This window comes from Siphateles boraxobius, unplaced genomic scaffold (genome assembly GCF_051911475.1).
Source record: "Siphateles boraxobius isolate OS27281-9 unplaced genomic scaffold, OSU_SipBor_1 5, whole genome shotgun sequence".
Lineage (NCBI taxonomy): Eukaryota > Metazoa > Chordata > Actinopteri > Cypriniformes > Leuciscidae > Siphateles > Siphateles boraxobius.
The window spans coordinates 8855597-8869951 of NW_027509141.1; the positions used below are offsets into that span (position 1 = coordinate 8855597).

At 36.4% G+C, this 14355-nt stretch overlaps 2 protein-coding genes across 3 annotated transcripts in view; both read left to right on the forward strand.

Annotated features, from left to right (window-relative positions):
- Positions 1–14355, forward strand: part of LOC143711295 (amyloid-beta A4 precursor protein-binding family A member 3) — a 76650-nt gene that overhangs the window by 41108 nt on the left and 21187 nt on the right. The gene's annotated exons all lie outside the window — the stretch shown is intronic.
- LOC143711297 (uncharacterized) lies at positions 920–14237 on the forward strand. Of its 2 annotated transcripts, none has more exons than XM_077202679.1 (16): positions 920–1001; positions 4423–4990; positions 5245–5299; positions 5755–5834; positions 6215–6249; positions 6389–6423; positions 7907–8018; positions 8140–8299; positions 10169–10322; positions 10408–10424; positions 10541–10592; positions 12865–12919; positions 13045–13207; positions 13370–13403; positions 13659–13696; positions 13860–14237. In XM_077202679.1, the coding sequence occupies exons 1-16, from the start codon at positions 999–1001 to the stop codon at positions 13883–13885; spliced, it is 1587 nt and encodes a 528-aa protein (XP_077058794.1). In that variant the 5' UTR covers positions 920–998; the 3' UTR covers positions 13886–14237. The 2 variants fall into 2 exon arrangements, with proteins under 2 accessions (XP_077058794.1, XP_077058795.1); XM_077202680.1 differs by having other exon boundaries at positions 10411–10424.

Below are 14355 nucleotides of genomic sequence, written 5' to 3' on the forward strand. Positions count from 1 at the left end.
TCCATGTGCGGAAGTTTATTAAAGACAGTTTCCACAAACAAATACGATAAGGCAGGCAGAGGGTCAAAACCAAGGTAGCAGTCAGATCTTTCAACATACAAAGGGGAATTCCAGAAGGCAATAGTGAGTAGGCAGGCAAAAGGTCCAAGCAAAAACATCAGTCCGATCAGGCAACCAAAACAAGGGGATAATCCAGAAAATCGAGAAACAGATAACCAGGCAGAATCATACACAGTAGACAAGCAGGATCAACAGGAAATAACGCTCAGTAAGAATAGCTAGACCCTCCCCCCTCCTCATCCGCGCACTAACCCCCCAAACCCCACCCCCCAAATCCTTCTTGTCGGTTATTGGCTGGAACAGTTTGTTATGTTTTGTGGTGCTTGTTAGCCCAGTTTGTTTTTGTTGCCGTTTGTGGAGCCTGGGGTGTCTGCGGAGGCCGTGTTTTTTTTTTTACAGTGTGTTCAGGGGACAGACTGCTAGCGGATAGTGAGGAGATGTTTGCTGTATGTGACAAAAAATGTCCTAAAAAACGTGTGACATCGCTTAGAGCACCTTTAAAGTAAAGGCTACTTATACAAAGTGGGCCAATTTAGTCCCAAGTAGTTTTGAAACAGTAGACTTACAAGTAGCCTATACTTCTATTACATTAATATTAGTATAAGTACTACATAAAGTATACTTCAGCTTTACTTAAGCATACTTAACATGAACTTAAAGTATACTTATTTTTTTTGTAATGGTAACAATATTTGTCATGTTTTTGTTTGTAAATGGAAAGACATGTTTTTTATTTAAATGCGTCTCAGCCTCATATAACCCGTAGATAGGCGTATATGTAAATGCAGTAGCCCAATGGATTTGTCTTCATTCATTTATATTTTACTTCCTGCTGTAACAAGTGTGTTTGATCTGTCATCTGTGCTTCAGGAAACTGCTGCAGTCTGCCTCTCAGTTCAGCCGTACTCATATGACATGAAACTTTGGAGATAAAACACATGGTAAGGACACCTTGATCTTCTTTCTAATGAAACTACCATAAATGAGCATTTTCTATGCTCCACATAATCATTACTGATGAAATGTTTATGTTTACAGCGCATACTATCAAACCTATCATAAAATTTACAAACCTAAAATCTAATCAGTCATTGCTCATGTTATAAGTTATTTTTATTTTTACTATTATAAGGCTGTTATTTTTTTATTTTTTTAAAGCAGACCATTGCACAAAGGCTGTGTACATTGTACAATCACACAGTGATCTGTTGTCCAATATTTTTGTTCATTATTATCGGCATCAGCAGCTGAGACCCCTAAATACTATGTGCGTTTGTTTGAGTTATTCAGAGATCTGTTTGCTCTGAGAAGCAGTGAGTGAGGATACTCTAATCATTTTTTTATACCATAAGATAATTTCTAACCCTGAGGTAATGTAATTCAGTGTTGTCTTGTTACATGTTGTTCATTCTTTTTTCACACTGTATACCTTTAGCAACTTTCTTAATGTCCTTTCAAAATGATAATGAAACAATAAAAAGCTTTTAAATGTACCTGGAAAACTTTTCCATACCCTTAAATTTCACACTCTGCACATAATCAATTTTATATGATTATAATTTAGGCCTATTATAATAGAAAATATAATAGATAAACACACACACACACACACACGCGCACACACGGCTGGTTCACCATCTTTGTTGGGACTCTCCAGACGTAATAGTTTTTATGCTGTACAAACTGTATATTCTCTCCTCTTACACTAACTCTACCCCTAAACCTATTCATCACAGAAAACATGCTAAATATTTACATAAAAACACACACACACATATATTGAATTATTGAACTTTGGCCTTAAATAAGTGATTACTAAAATGTGATTGTTTATGTAGTTAATCAAACGCTGGGCAACCACCATAGACTAGAGATATTCTGATTAGTGGTCAGTTCATAATCGTATGGGGTTTTCAATAACTGATTCGTACAACTAGATTTTGGTAATAAACTCATGCCTCACTTGATGAATTTTAAAAAAAATGAAAACAAAAAAATGGACTTGTGCTTCCTTTCCCCTATAATATAATAGTGTGAATATTAAGAATATTATAGTGTTATTTTAACGGGTGAGTGAATGATAATGGAATGTGGCTGGAACGGATTAGACAAAACTTTTGTTTTTCTTTTGTCATTGACACGAGTTGCGTTTTTAGCAAGGCGTGCAGCTGAAGGCTCACTATTGGCTGCTGTTTCTATAGCAACCACTGTTGATTGATGTGCTGTGCAAAGGTGTGTGGTTGAAGACACTTCCTGTGCCTCACTATTGTTCTGAATCTGCTGTTCACTTCATGACAGTTCATTATCTTCCCTGCAATGTTTGATGTCGTGAAGCTGCAAAAAATATGATGCAGGTTAGCAGATGCATCAAATGTGTGTACACACCATTTAAAGAATGTAATAAGGACAAATCAGAAACATTCACTGCCCAATCTTAATGAATCTTAGAAGATGCTATGATAACAGTGTGTGGTCTGAGGTCTATTATAGTCCATTCTGCTAACACCACAGAGATGGTATAGTTCTGCTAAAAACTTCTGCCTTCCCCTACTGATTTTGAACAAACAAACAACAATGCATTCTATTGAAATAAAGTCCTCTGAGCTGAAGGTTTCGGGTTCATTACAAGTTAAACTATCCATAGCGTCTGTGGCCTACTGTCGATTACCACAGAAAATAATTTTGACTTGTCCCTCAGTTTATTAGGACAAACAAAGATGCAAATCAAAGAAAGTGATTGTATTAATGCGCTTACAATGGAAGTCTCATTATTTTTTATTAAATATGGTGTTAACAAAGGTAAACCTGAAGTGCTGTTTGGAACATTTATTTTCTTCAGTAATCTGAGTGAAACAGGACTTGAAATATTCAATTCAAGGCTTGGTCATATTAACGAAATTTCCAGTATCCACTATCAATAATAGTGATGGGTGTGCAATTTGCAATTTCAAACCAAGTAGCATTCGGAAAATTTGCATAAAAAACCTGATGCAAAATCTTTATTATGAAATGTTTTACCTTTACTGGATTTTGCTGAGCAATGTTAAATGTGACCAAGGATGAGGTTTGAGTTTATCAGTCGGGAATTGATTGGTTCTTGTAAAGTGGGCATTACATACAGTACTAGAACGGAGCCAGATGGTTGGATGGGGGAGTCTGATAAGCAAAAGGAATAGACTTTTTTTTTTTTGATATTCTGAGATTTTGAAGATAGACAAGACAAAGAATGTATATTTAAAAAGTAAAATAAAAGAAAGTTTAGCAGTGCAATGCCTTGCCCCATAGACTTCTTATAGTCAGTGAATTAATGCTAGTCAGTTTGTATGGGGTTTTCAATGACTGATTCCTATAACTAGATGCCTCAGTTGATGACTTATTACAGTGAATTATTGCTAGTTAAAATGTGTTTAAAACTTCGATCTATCCATCCATTCGTCACAAGTATTCATCACCCTTCATCGCTATTGCTCAGATAGTGATTTTATTTGAGAAAATTCACACCTGCTCTGTTGCCTGCACGCAAACTGTTTTTTCCATCTCACACTTGCTAATATTAAGTGGTAAAGCACCCACAAGGTCAGATGCTGTTTATATGGATGTTTATATGACAGAAGCCATCAGTGCTACAACCGTGTCATGTACTGGTTGTCCTAGTTTCTCTCGGCAGAAACACAACATTTCAGTCTAACAGTCTAACATCACAACATCTTACTGCAAATGATTAACTCCGAATGGTCGTTTTATTCGTAGGGTTGATCTGCTACTTATTTAATAACAGATTGAACAGGATGTATTTCTTTTGTATTTTCATAAGTGCACTTTTTACTTTTTTCATAAAGTAACACTTTTACCTTTATAATACACTGACAACCACCTTAAAAACACAAGTCACACAATGAATCAAAGTTCATCACATGAAGCTTCTCTACAAGTTAAGGTATAGAAGTTATTGTATAGAAGTTGCACAGTCATGCACACACATATAAAAAAAATACCATCATGGTAACATGACACTAAAATAATGCAATAAACATTAATTTAACAACACAGAACAAGAAACCCTAATGTACATTTAAAAAGTGTTTTAATGAAAAATCATCAAATGTGAGCACAGAATATTCAGGAAAATTTCAATTTATGTTTTTTCAGTGTAAATTATATGATGACTTGACTACATTTAACAGTATTTTACTGTAAAATTGCATGAAATGTCTCATTAGATCTATTACATTTATCACCATATAAAGCAAAGGAAGATACTGGTAACATGTTAACAGGTTTTTACCTGTGAAATGCACAACTCAAAAGGGAACTTGAATTTTTTTAGAGCTCTAATGAGAATTAATCTTATTTTCTTTATAGGAGGAAAATGTGGATGTCAAGGCCCTCCGGGCCAAATTTCACGCTCAGTTAGAAATGGCAAGTTCCGGAGGTGTATCCGCCATCAAACCTCACACGGTTGGTGCACTGCCAGAGACTTTAACCAATGGAGTGCTCCGAAACAAGACTTCAGTTGTGCCTCCAAGAGCAATCGTTCCTCTGAACTCTTTAAGTGAACCAAAGATGTTTCACTCGGGCCCTCAAGGAGTGTTTCCAAGACCTCCTCCCGCTTATCGTTTAGGAGCCCAGGAGACTCCTAAAATGGCCCCTACAGAGGTCAATGTGCCGAGCAGAGTCAAACTGACTGGAGAACTTCTTCAGAGCAAGATACTAAAACAGCAAAGTGACATGAAAGCGTCTTCTACTTTCAAACCTCCACTGCCGAGCCAAAGGAGCATATCGGAGGTAGTTCCGCTAAGAAAGCCGCTTCCCAATGTCGGGCCACGACCGTCGAAACCAAAGAGGCCTCCGTCTGTAAATCTGGATCACCTTCGGAAAAAAGCCCCCGTTGTTCTTCCCAAAAGACCAATAGAATCACAATGTTTGAAAGGTAGGAGCCAATGTGAATGGAAAACAAATGGCTTTTCAAACTTTTATTGCATACACATACAAACCAGTAATAAAAACACATCACTCATCAATAAATATTTGCATTTATTGGTCATTTTACCTATGATCTAGTACAGGAATTTATAATGTTAGCTATTGTTCATAGCCTTTTTCCATGACATGTTAAGCAATACTTTGTGTTGAATAAGTTTGAACAGAATAGCTGTTTTACTTGATATATTTGTGTTTGATCAGGACCAGCAAGACCCCCAAATAAACCCAGCCAGTGGACACCATCGTTTCCAGAATTGTGAGTAATATCTGGTTGTTCAATACGTAGTTGTCTAGATTGCCAGTTTGGAAGACAAGGGAAAGCAAACTGTAACAAATGTCGAATATATCTCAGAGGTGTAAAGTTTTCCATATCAGTATTGTATCTGTGAAGTATAAAGAGACAATAATTCTGAATTGCACAGCACAACACCTTCAATTCTATTGTGTCGCTTTATGCATGCAACTTACTGTGCAATCTTTCATCCTGGAAGTATGTGGGTGTAAAGCACGCTCTGTGGCATTTCCTGACTCTTTTTGTAGATTCTTATGAAACCAGCTCAGAAAAGCATGTATTGTGTTGCATTATGTTTTTCGGTTATTTTTATCCCACTGTATTGTCATTAGTGAGTGAAGTATGTTCGTTGTCAATGAGTCTGATTGGGTAAGAATCTGATCAAACTCATTTGCATTTGCATGTGTTGTCTGGATCAGAGATGTGCCCCCGGAGCAGGAAACGTATGATGACATCAGCGCACTCCCACCACCTCCTCCCCCACCTCCCAAGCCAAGAGGTAAACATGAATATATTCTTATGAATTTTGCTTGCTGGGCGATAAAGCAGAAGAAAGGAATCTCATAGAGTTATATTGAGCGACCCAAGCCATATCTGGAGATCAGATTATCATAGAGACTCGAGGGTGGGCTCTTTAAACTCATGCCAGTAAGAAACCACCTAGAAACCACATAGCAATGGGCTAAAAATAAAACCACAAAGCAGTGTGCTGGTGACCATTCACAACACCCTAGCGCTGTGGCGGGCAAAATATAATCAAATGTGTTGTGTGTGTGCGTGTGTATTTTTTTCTTTACTATGTGAAGCAGATAATTAAAGATTTATTTCTATACGAAAATGCATTCACCAATCCAGCATATATGTCTTCTCATGTTGCAGACTCATGGACTGACAGTTACCCTTCTCAGCACGAGGTGGGTTATTTTTGCGTGTATGTGTGACAGAACGAGTGAAAGCGAGGATGTATGTTTAAGGGTCTCCATGTGCTGTGGTTACAGTGCTGTTGTGCAGTCTTGCATGTGCTCTAATATGCTTTTTCTTTTTGTATTGTAGGACAGCGATCAAGATATCTATGAAGACCCAGACATGTAAGTCATGCATTGATCCCTCCCCACTCCACCCAGACCATTACTGAAACTGAACTGCAAAAACAGCTTGTTCACAAATGTTCATAATTATGATCCCACAAACATGAACACATTAAAATGCACCCCTATAGCTAAACTAAGGACTTCAGACGTATGTGCCCTCTGGAAGCTTGCGTTCTGCAAGTGAACGGCGCCTTGTGGTGCCATCCCGAAGTCTAAATTAATACCCATTTTTGTACTGCACATTATAATGTGGTGCTAAATTTATTTGTAGTGTTGTATTATTTGTAATGTATTTGCTAGTGTTTTAAGTTTAGGTTTGGGGGTCAGTAAATATGCAATGATGCATTAACCCAAAGTGACAATAAACTGTTTCAAATGAATGCTGTTCTTTTGAAATTTATATTCTTCAAATAATCCTGATTTTTTTTAAATCAGTTTCCACCAATAAATAAATAAATATACAGATCCCCCCCCAAATTGATAATAACAAGAAATGTTTTATAATAACAAGAAATCAGCATATTTGAATGATTTCTGAAGGATGATGTGACACTGTAATGATGCTGAAAATTCACCTTGGCATCACAGGAATAAATTAGAATTTAAAATATAATAAAATAGAAACAGTTATTTTAAATTGTAATAAAATTTCACAATATTACTATTTTACTGCATTTTTAAACAAATAAATGCGGCCTTGGGAAACATGAGAGTTGCCTTTTTTTAACTGTAGTGTATTGAAAACCACTTGAAATGGTTTATTTGTTTATCTTATTGACCTTTAGATGAAAATAACTACTGGCTTATTGGTATCTGCCTCAATTTTAATATTAGTGCATCCCTGTATAGAAATCTAAAAAGTACAGTAGCAAAAATACTGTAAAAAAAATACTTTCAATTGTAAGGGTATAAGATGGTCATGCAAATCTTTAGTTCAAGAAATCTATAATCTATAAATAAATAGCTTGTTATATTTCATTTATATGTTCTTACAGCCTCAGCCTGCCGAACAATCACTTAAATTATAACCTTTAAATTTAATGTTCACCCTAAAATTAACATTATTCGGTTACACTTTATTTTAAGGTGCCATTGTTACAGTGTAAGTATATATTTAAGTACAGTGTAATATTAATTAACTACATGTACTTACTATAGGGTTAGGGCAGGATTAGGATTTGGTTGAGGGTTAATTGCATGTAATTAGGCATAATTTACTGTTATTACTATGGTAATTACATGTAACATATGTAACAAGAACACTGTAAAATAAAGTGTTACCCATTATTCTTTACTCTAACTTAATTCACTCACCCTCATGAAATTACTCTTTCCAACAAAATGAAAGCAAACAGAGACCGGTGAGTGTCAAGCTCTTAAAAGAGTAGCATGAACATTCTTCAGAATTTCTCCTTTTGTGTTCCACTGAATTTGGTTTGAACTGTTCCTTTAATTTTAACCATAATTCTATATGTTGCAGACCTGTTCCTGCTGAGAGGAGAGTCTCAAAAGAGAATAAAAAGGTAGAGCTGGACAAGAAAGAACTGAAGGAAAAGCAGAAGCGGGAAAACGAGTATAGAAAAAGATTTAAGGTAACAATTTAGTCTGTTTTGAAGCTAAAAAGAGGCAGGATGTCATGAATGTGTTTATGTGCATTTTCGCATGCTTCCTGCAGACATTAGCATGTTCATATTAGCATGTTTGATCACACAGCTGAATGGACCTATTGAGGTGATCCACATGGCTTGTGTGCGAGACGACTGGCAGGGAGGAAAGAATGACCTGATGGTGCGACAGGGGGAGAGCGTGGAGATCATCCGTGTGAACAACAACCCTGAAGGGAGATGGCTGGCACGAAACATGAAGGGCAGCTGTAAGTCAAATAAACTTAAGTTTGCATAAGCTGAAGTTCTAACTGTGACATGATCATGTGAAAATCATGTTTACAGCAAAGCACTTACAGTGGAATTCTACTCCGCTTTAAATCAGACACAGAGCAAGTGACACAGAGCACCGTTCACACACCAAGAACGATAACTATAAAGATAACTATAAAGATAACATCGGGGTGGTGATGGCGCAGTGGATAAGACACATGCCTTTGGTGTGAGAGACCCCGGTTCGAATCCACTGTGAGACACCAATGTGTCCCTGAGCAAGACACTTAACCCCTAGTTGCTCCAGAGGCGTGCGACCTCTGACATATATAGCAATTGTAAGTCGCTTTGGATAAAAGCGTCAGCTAAATGAATAAATGTAAATGTAAATGTAAATAACTATATTAGAGTCCACACCAGTGGACTATATCGTCCTATTTATTGTAAGTGTGTTGTCTGTTACTTTAAATGTTCGAGCTCATTTCAGCAGGGTGGATTCTGATTGGCTGTCATTGTTTTTATTGTTTTTCAGCTGGATAAAATCGTTCTGAAAGTGATTCCAACGATATCATTTCTCTGTGGCATTATCGTTATAGCTGTGGTGTGCTCTGCTATTCATTAATATTGAAAACCATTCTTAGAACTATATCTTTAACGTTATCTTTATAGTTATCGTCCTTGGTATGAACGGGCCACTATCCTATCGAGAGAGAGAGAGAGAGAGAGAGAGAGAGATGTGCCAGAATTACCTGAGTATGTGCTGCGTCTCTCTACTAGCTATGAAGCTGTGACTTTAATTACTTCAAAAACAGCGACGTTATCACCTCCCGGCTGAGTAATATAATGTAGTGATTCAGTAGTGAAGCTAATTTATTAATAAAAAGTCACGGGGCAGCTTTGACAACCAGTTTCTGTGCTCCTGAATGTTTCTGTGTGTGCTCAGCGCGATTTCCGATCTGTGCGCGAGTGCCGTGTGTGCGCCTCAATGAGAGCAGCGCATTAATATTATAAAGGTGTTTAAACTGACTGGGAACTACATGTACATTAAACAGTTTTAATGCACACCCTCCAGCCAACCAGAATCGAGTATTCAGACAGACCATGGTATATTTGAACTGTAAATATTGTATAATTATCCTTTTGGCTGTGGGACTGCAGTTCTAGGTGGAAGAACTTTGGTTATTTGTTATTTAAAAGACCCTTTCTGGTATCTTTGCCCATACTGTGAGATTATTTCACAATAGTGTCATGTTCAGTTGAATAATGGTTTAGTCTGTACTTATGAAATTGCTTTTATTTCAATGTCTTTTCCCCCAAAGACTTCCATTGTAAGTGCATTACTTTAAACACATTTTTTTTTTTTTTTTTTTTTTTTTTTTTACAAATGAGTGGAAAGAAGAGTTTAAAAAACAAATTACTTGACATTACATAACTTACCGTTCCGGTAAAACAACAGACTTCTCTCTGGTGATGTATTCGGTGATCGTGATTTCACCAAGTACTACATGTTCCTGGATCAACATTCCAATTAACCAATCAGATATTAGGGACAAGTTTACAGTTGGAAATATGTCTTGCTTGGCAAAATCACGATGACTGTTGATTGTACTGAACCAAGTCCCCGCCCTACATTTGTTCTTTTTTCGATATTCCCATTCACTTGGACATATGTCACAATATGAAAAAAGGATCTGTTTCTACTTTCATTTTAGTCACAAATTTTTACATATATTTAACTACAATGTAACTCAGAATCTTCTTTTATAGTCTTTCTAGCCATCAACTTGGCTGAACATTTTCTTAATAACCAAAGAAAAAAACAGTAAAATATTAATAAAGTTATGAATGTGTGTTAACCATTGCAGTTGGCTACATCAGTAACTCCTGTGTGGATGTGGATTATGAGGAAGTGAAGCGTAAAATCCGTGGTCAATCCGCCCCGTCTTTCCACCCTTCCGATGGCCGGGCCATCGACCCAGAGTTTTATGATGATATCGGCTCGAGCGACCAACTGGACAGGTGACACCCCAAGCCTCATGTTGAGGGAAGACAGAGGTGTCTTATAATGATACTCATATTGTGTGTTTTTTTCTTCTCTTTGCAGCAGTTTTCACAGTGATGGTGAGTTAACATACACAGACTAATCTTTTAGAGGGGTTTTATGCATTGGTTCGAAAAGTCTTTTTCCAGAGATTTTTATGCATTGGATTGATATGTTTGGGTTCTGCTATTCTCAGATGTTTATGATGATGTGGACCATGAGTTTCCTCCTCCTCCCCCAGAGATCAGGTGTCTATTGTCTTTCTTTCTTTTGTATCAACAAATGGACCGTAGTCAGCAATATTTCATTTTACACAAATGAAAATGAGGCTGTGAGAGAACAGATTGCACTTAGAAAAAACATCTCTATATGGAACCTTTAAAGTCCCCATGAAATCAAAAGTGAAGTTTTTTGTCTTTTAGTTTGAATATGTTACAGTAGACTCAATGTTATCTATAAGCTAGTGTGCTGAAAAACTATGGCAAAATTTGTGTCCCGCCCCATACATTAAAAATTGACGCTGAAGCTGTGGCTAAAATCTGTCACTTATTCACACATTTACTACTTACTAAAAATTCAGACAGTGTTAATATACTTTCCATTGGGGCGAATGAAGTCTGGTTTCACGTTAGTGTCACGCGAACCCCTGCAGCGCACACACAGTCTGCTCCGGTCCGGAGACACGATAACACAGAGCAGAGTGTGAAAGATGTGCAAGTCGACGCGACGCAGACGCAAGTCGACAATGCTGTATTTTAAAGGTATATGGAGTATATTATGAGGAGAAACGGGTAGAGATTTGGAGGAAACTGGGGCTTTACTGAGCTCAATGGCTCTGGGCGAGCTTTGATATAAATCAAATGCTATTGGCTATTTTAAAAAAGGGGAGGAGCTGTTCGATATGTTATTACCTGTATTCCTGTTTCAGTGGAAATTAAGTCAACACTAAATGCTGCTTGTTTCAAGGCACTTCAGTGGGGCTTTAAGGGTTCTGTCAAGTGCTTCATTTATGGGTTTCTATCATGGGATCATTTTAGGGATTTAATTTAAATTATATAATCATAGTTTATTTTGAATAAAGTTTGTGAATCAAACAGCTCGTAAACATACTTTATGACTAGAAAAAACGAAACAATAATTCATTAAACATTATGCAATCATTTAAGACAGTTCCCCTTTTTTTCATAAAGGGATTTATTAAATCGAGTCAAGAACCCCAGGGTTCTATATAGAACCCCCATTTTTTCCGTCCGTTTAGTGCGTTCTAGTGTTGTGAGCCTTAGTGTCGATCACTCGGATGGTGGAACTACAAAATACGAATTGAAAATTATAATTTAAAAAACCTAGGTTGCCAATATTTGATGTGACTTAGAACATCACAGACTCATTTTCATTTACTAAATGTGCGGCCACACGTTATTTGGGGAATTTTCGCAGGTGAAATCCAGTCATTTCAATAGGAATCCACGCAATTTGTAATTTCGCTTGAGGGTGAAAGATTTCCCCATGCAGATTTCACAGTGAGTTCAAGTTGGTCACGTAGATTTGCTGCGTTAACCATCAGAAAGCTGCTTGGCTTGAAAGTGAGTTCTGTGTGATGTGTGCTTCAGGCCTGTACATCGCTACAGCTACACTTTTGACAACAGACAATGGACCTGCTTTTGCCTGCAAAATTTGCCAAAATTTCAGTGATGTGACTGCACCATAAGGCATATATGTCTGTGTTGTGTTTTTGTCTGTGAATTGTTTTCCTTTTATTTGCTATTTTTGTGTCATATTGTATGTATGAAAGCTGCTGAAGTGTCCCTCTTCAGCTTGATGTGCTTTAAACAAAACTTTCTGAACCCATTTGAATTGTATGTTAATGGTTAACTAAAGTGCAAACTACCACAGAGGATAAAGAGCTTTTGTTTTAGCTTCCTTAACCTGAGGCCAGTGGCCTAAACTTAGCCACTAAGTTAAGACTGACCAACTAGCAATTAGTTAGGGCTAATCAGTCTTACTTTTCGGATACCCTTTTATTTTACTGCCATAAAAAAGTTATAACCTACGGAGCTCCTAAAGGGACATGGTGAAGAAAAAAAATTAGATGGGAGGGAAACTTATTTGGCAATACTTTTGCATTCTCTCGCAAATGATTTTGTGTTCCCACAAGAAACTTTGCGGTCAAAGTTATTTTTCCTCCCATCTCATATTTCACCATGTCCCCTTAGGGGCTCAAAAAATAGATGGCGACTAGTCTAAGCAGTTTATGCAACTGGCAACTGGAGTACATCAGATTTTTTATTGACTATTAATCATTAATCATATAATGATCGCAATTTATATGCATGAATTATTTTTTTAAAAGCTTAATGTTTCTTTTGACTTCAGAATAAATCAAATCTCTTTTTCTTTCAAAATTAACTTCACACCCTGAATGGTTAGGTGTTTTTTTTAAATTATTCTTTTAAATGTTCTGTGTTCTAGTGAGCATCATGCATATGAGAGTTAATATTAATGCCATATGTTTTTGTTTAGCCATGATCCGAAAAAGGCCAAGCAGCAAGAGAAAGACTTTAGAAAGAAATTCAAGGTAAATCTATCTTACTTTTGTCCATGTTTTTCCATGGTTTAGCTTCAATTCTTGTTCTCATTGCCATGAGGAGCTGTAAGGTGTCTTAAACTGTAAAATATAAAAGATATCAAACTATTTAACAGTTTGAAGGGCCCATCCAAGTTCTGTACAGCATGATGGTGGACCCTAATGCCAGTTTGAAGAAGTTTGGGAACAAAGAGCTTCCGGTGATCCGTGGAGAGATTCTTGAGGTTATACAGGAGACCAGCAAGAAGCGAGTTCTGTGCCGTAATAAAGAGGGCAAATGTGAGTCAGACACCTCCTGCTGGGAAATATATGCTATTGAAGCTTTGTCTTCTGTCTTCAGTTCTATTAAAACCAAGAGCAGCACAGTGATATAAAGATCATATTTTATAATACAATCATTTACCATGATTCAGTTATTTTATACTCTTTCTCTTTGCACAGATGGATATGTGCCCTTGAATTACCTCCTGCATGAGTATGTATTCATTTATTTATATACAGTAATGCACAATCCCCCGGTTTCATACACAAGGCATAAGCTGTTTGAGCTGCCTTAACTGAAAGCAACTTACATAAAAATACGTCAGTGCCGTTGTTTTGTTTCAAGATGCACAGCAGTAATGTTTCTTCTCTAAGGCACATTTATAAAAGCTACTTAAATGTCCTAATTAAACTAATCCTGGCTTAATCTAATCAAATTGACTCTTTTATCCTCTGTTAACATTTTCAGGGAGAATGATGTTTATGATGACATTGACACTGCTTCAGGTACATCATTTTCTCCTAAATTAAATGTTTTACTTTTTAATGCTAGCTGTGGTAGTATAAAAAAATGTTTTATTTATTTTATTTGTAATTATAATAGCAAATGATTATAAAAAAATGTACATGATTTGAGTTATTAATTGTGTATTTGTTTGTTTAATGGCAGATATATATGACAATGATGACAGCTGACCTGTTTGAAGATGATGGGTCTCATCCATATAAAAGTGTTTTTACCTGAGAAAGTAAAAAGAGACTGAACCTCATCTGTTCCCTGTAACAAACTAATTAAATGGTTTGAACCTGTTTGCTTCAGGAAACTAAAGCTCAAAGTTTTGTATATTGTAGAAATAATTATTATCAAACATTATAATTATAAGAATTATTATTATTGATTTTTTTAAAGATTTGTAATTATCATAGGGATGATTTAATATTTGTTAGATTTGATACCTACTGTTAGATCTTTCTCTTTTGTGGTATTGACATTCCAGCACTGTTAAAAAAAGGGAAAAAAAGAAATAAAGTTTTATATTTCCTTTTATACATTTATTTACTTATTTATTGGTGGTTCATTATTCACTTGTAAACGTGTAACTGTACTGTGTCGCTGTGTAACTATTACAATAATGATGCTAGTCTTTCTTCTTCTTTCAATGCAA

Coding starts and splice junctions, on each gene's coding strand:
- LOC143711297 (XM_077202679.1), top strand. Junction 6,424..7,906: donor ATCTATGAAGACCCAGACAT/GTAAGTCATGCA, acceptor TATATGTTGCAG/ACCTGTTCCTGCTGAGAGGA. Junction 13,208..13,369: donor CCGTAATAAAGAGGGCAAAT/GTGAGTCAGACA, acceptor CTCTTTGCACAG/ATGGATATGTGCCCTTGAAT.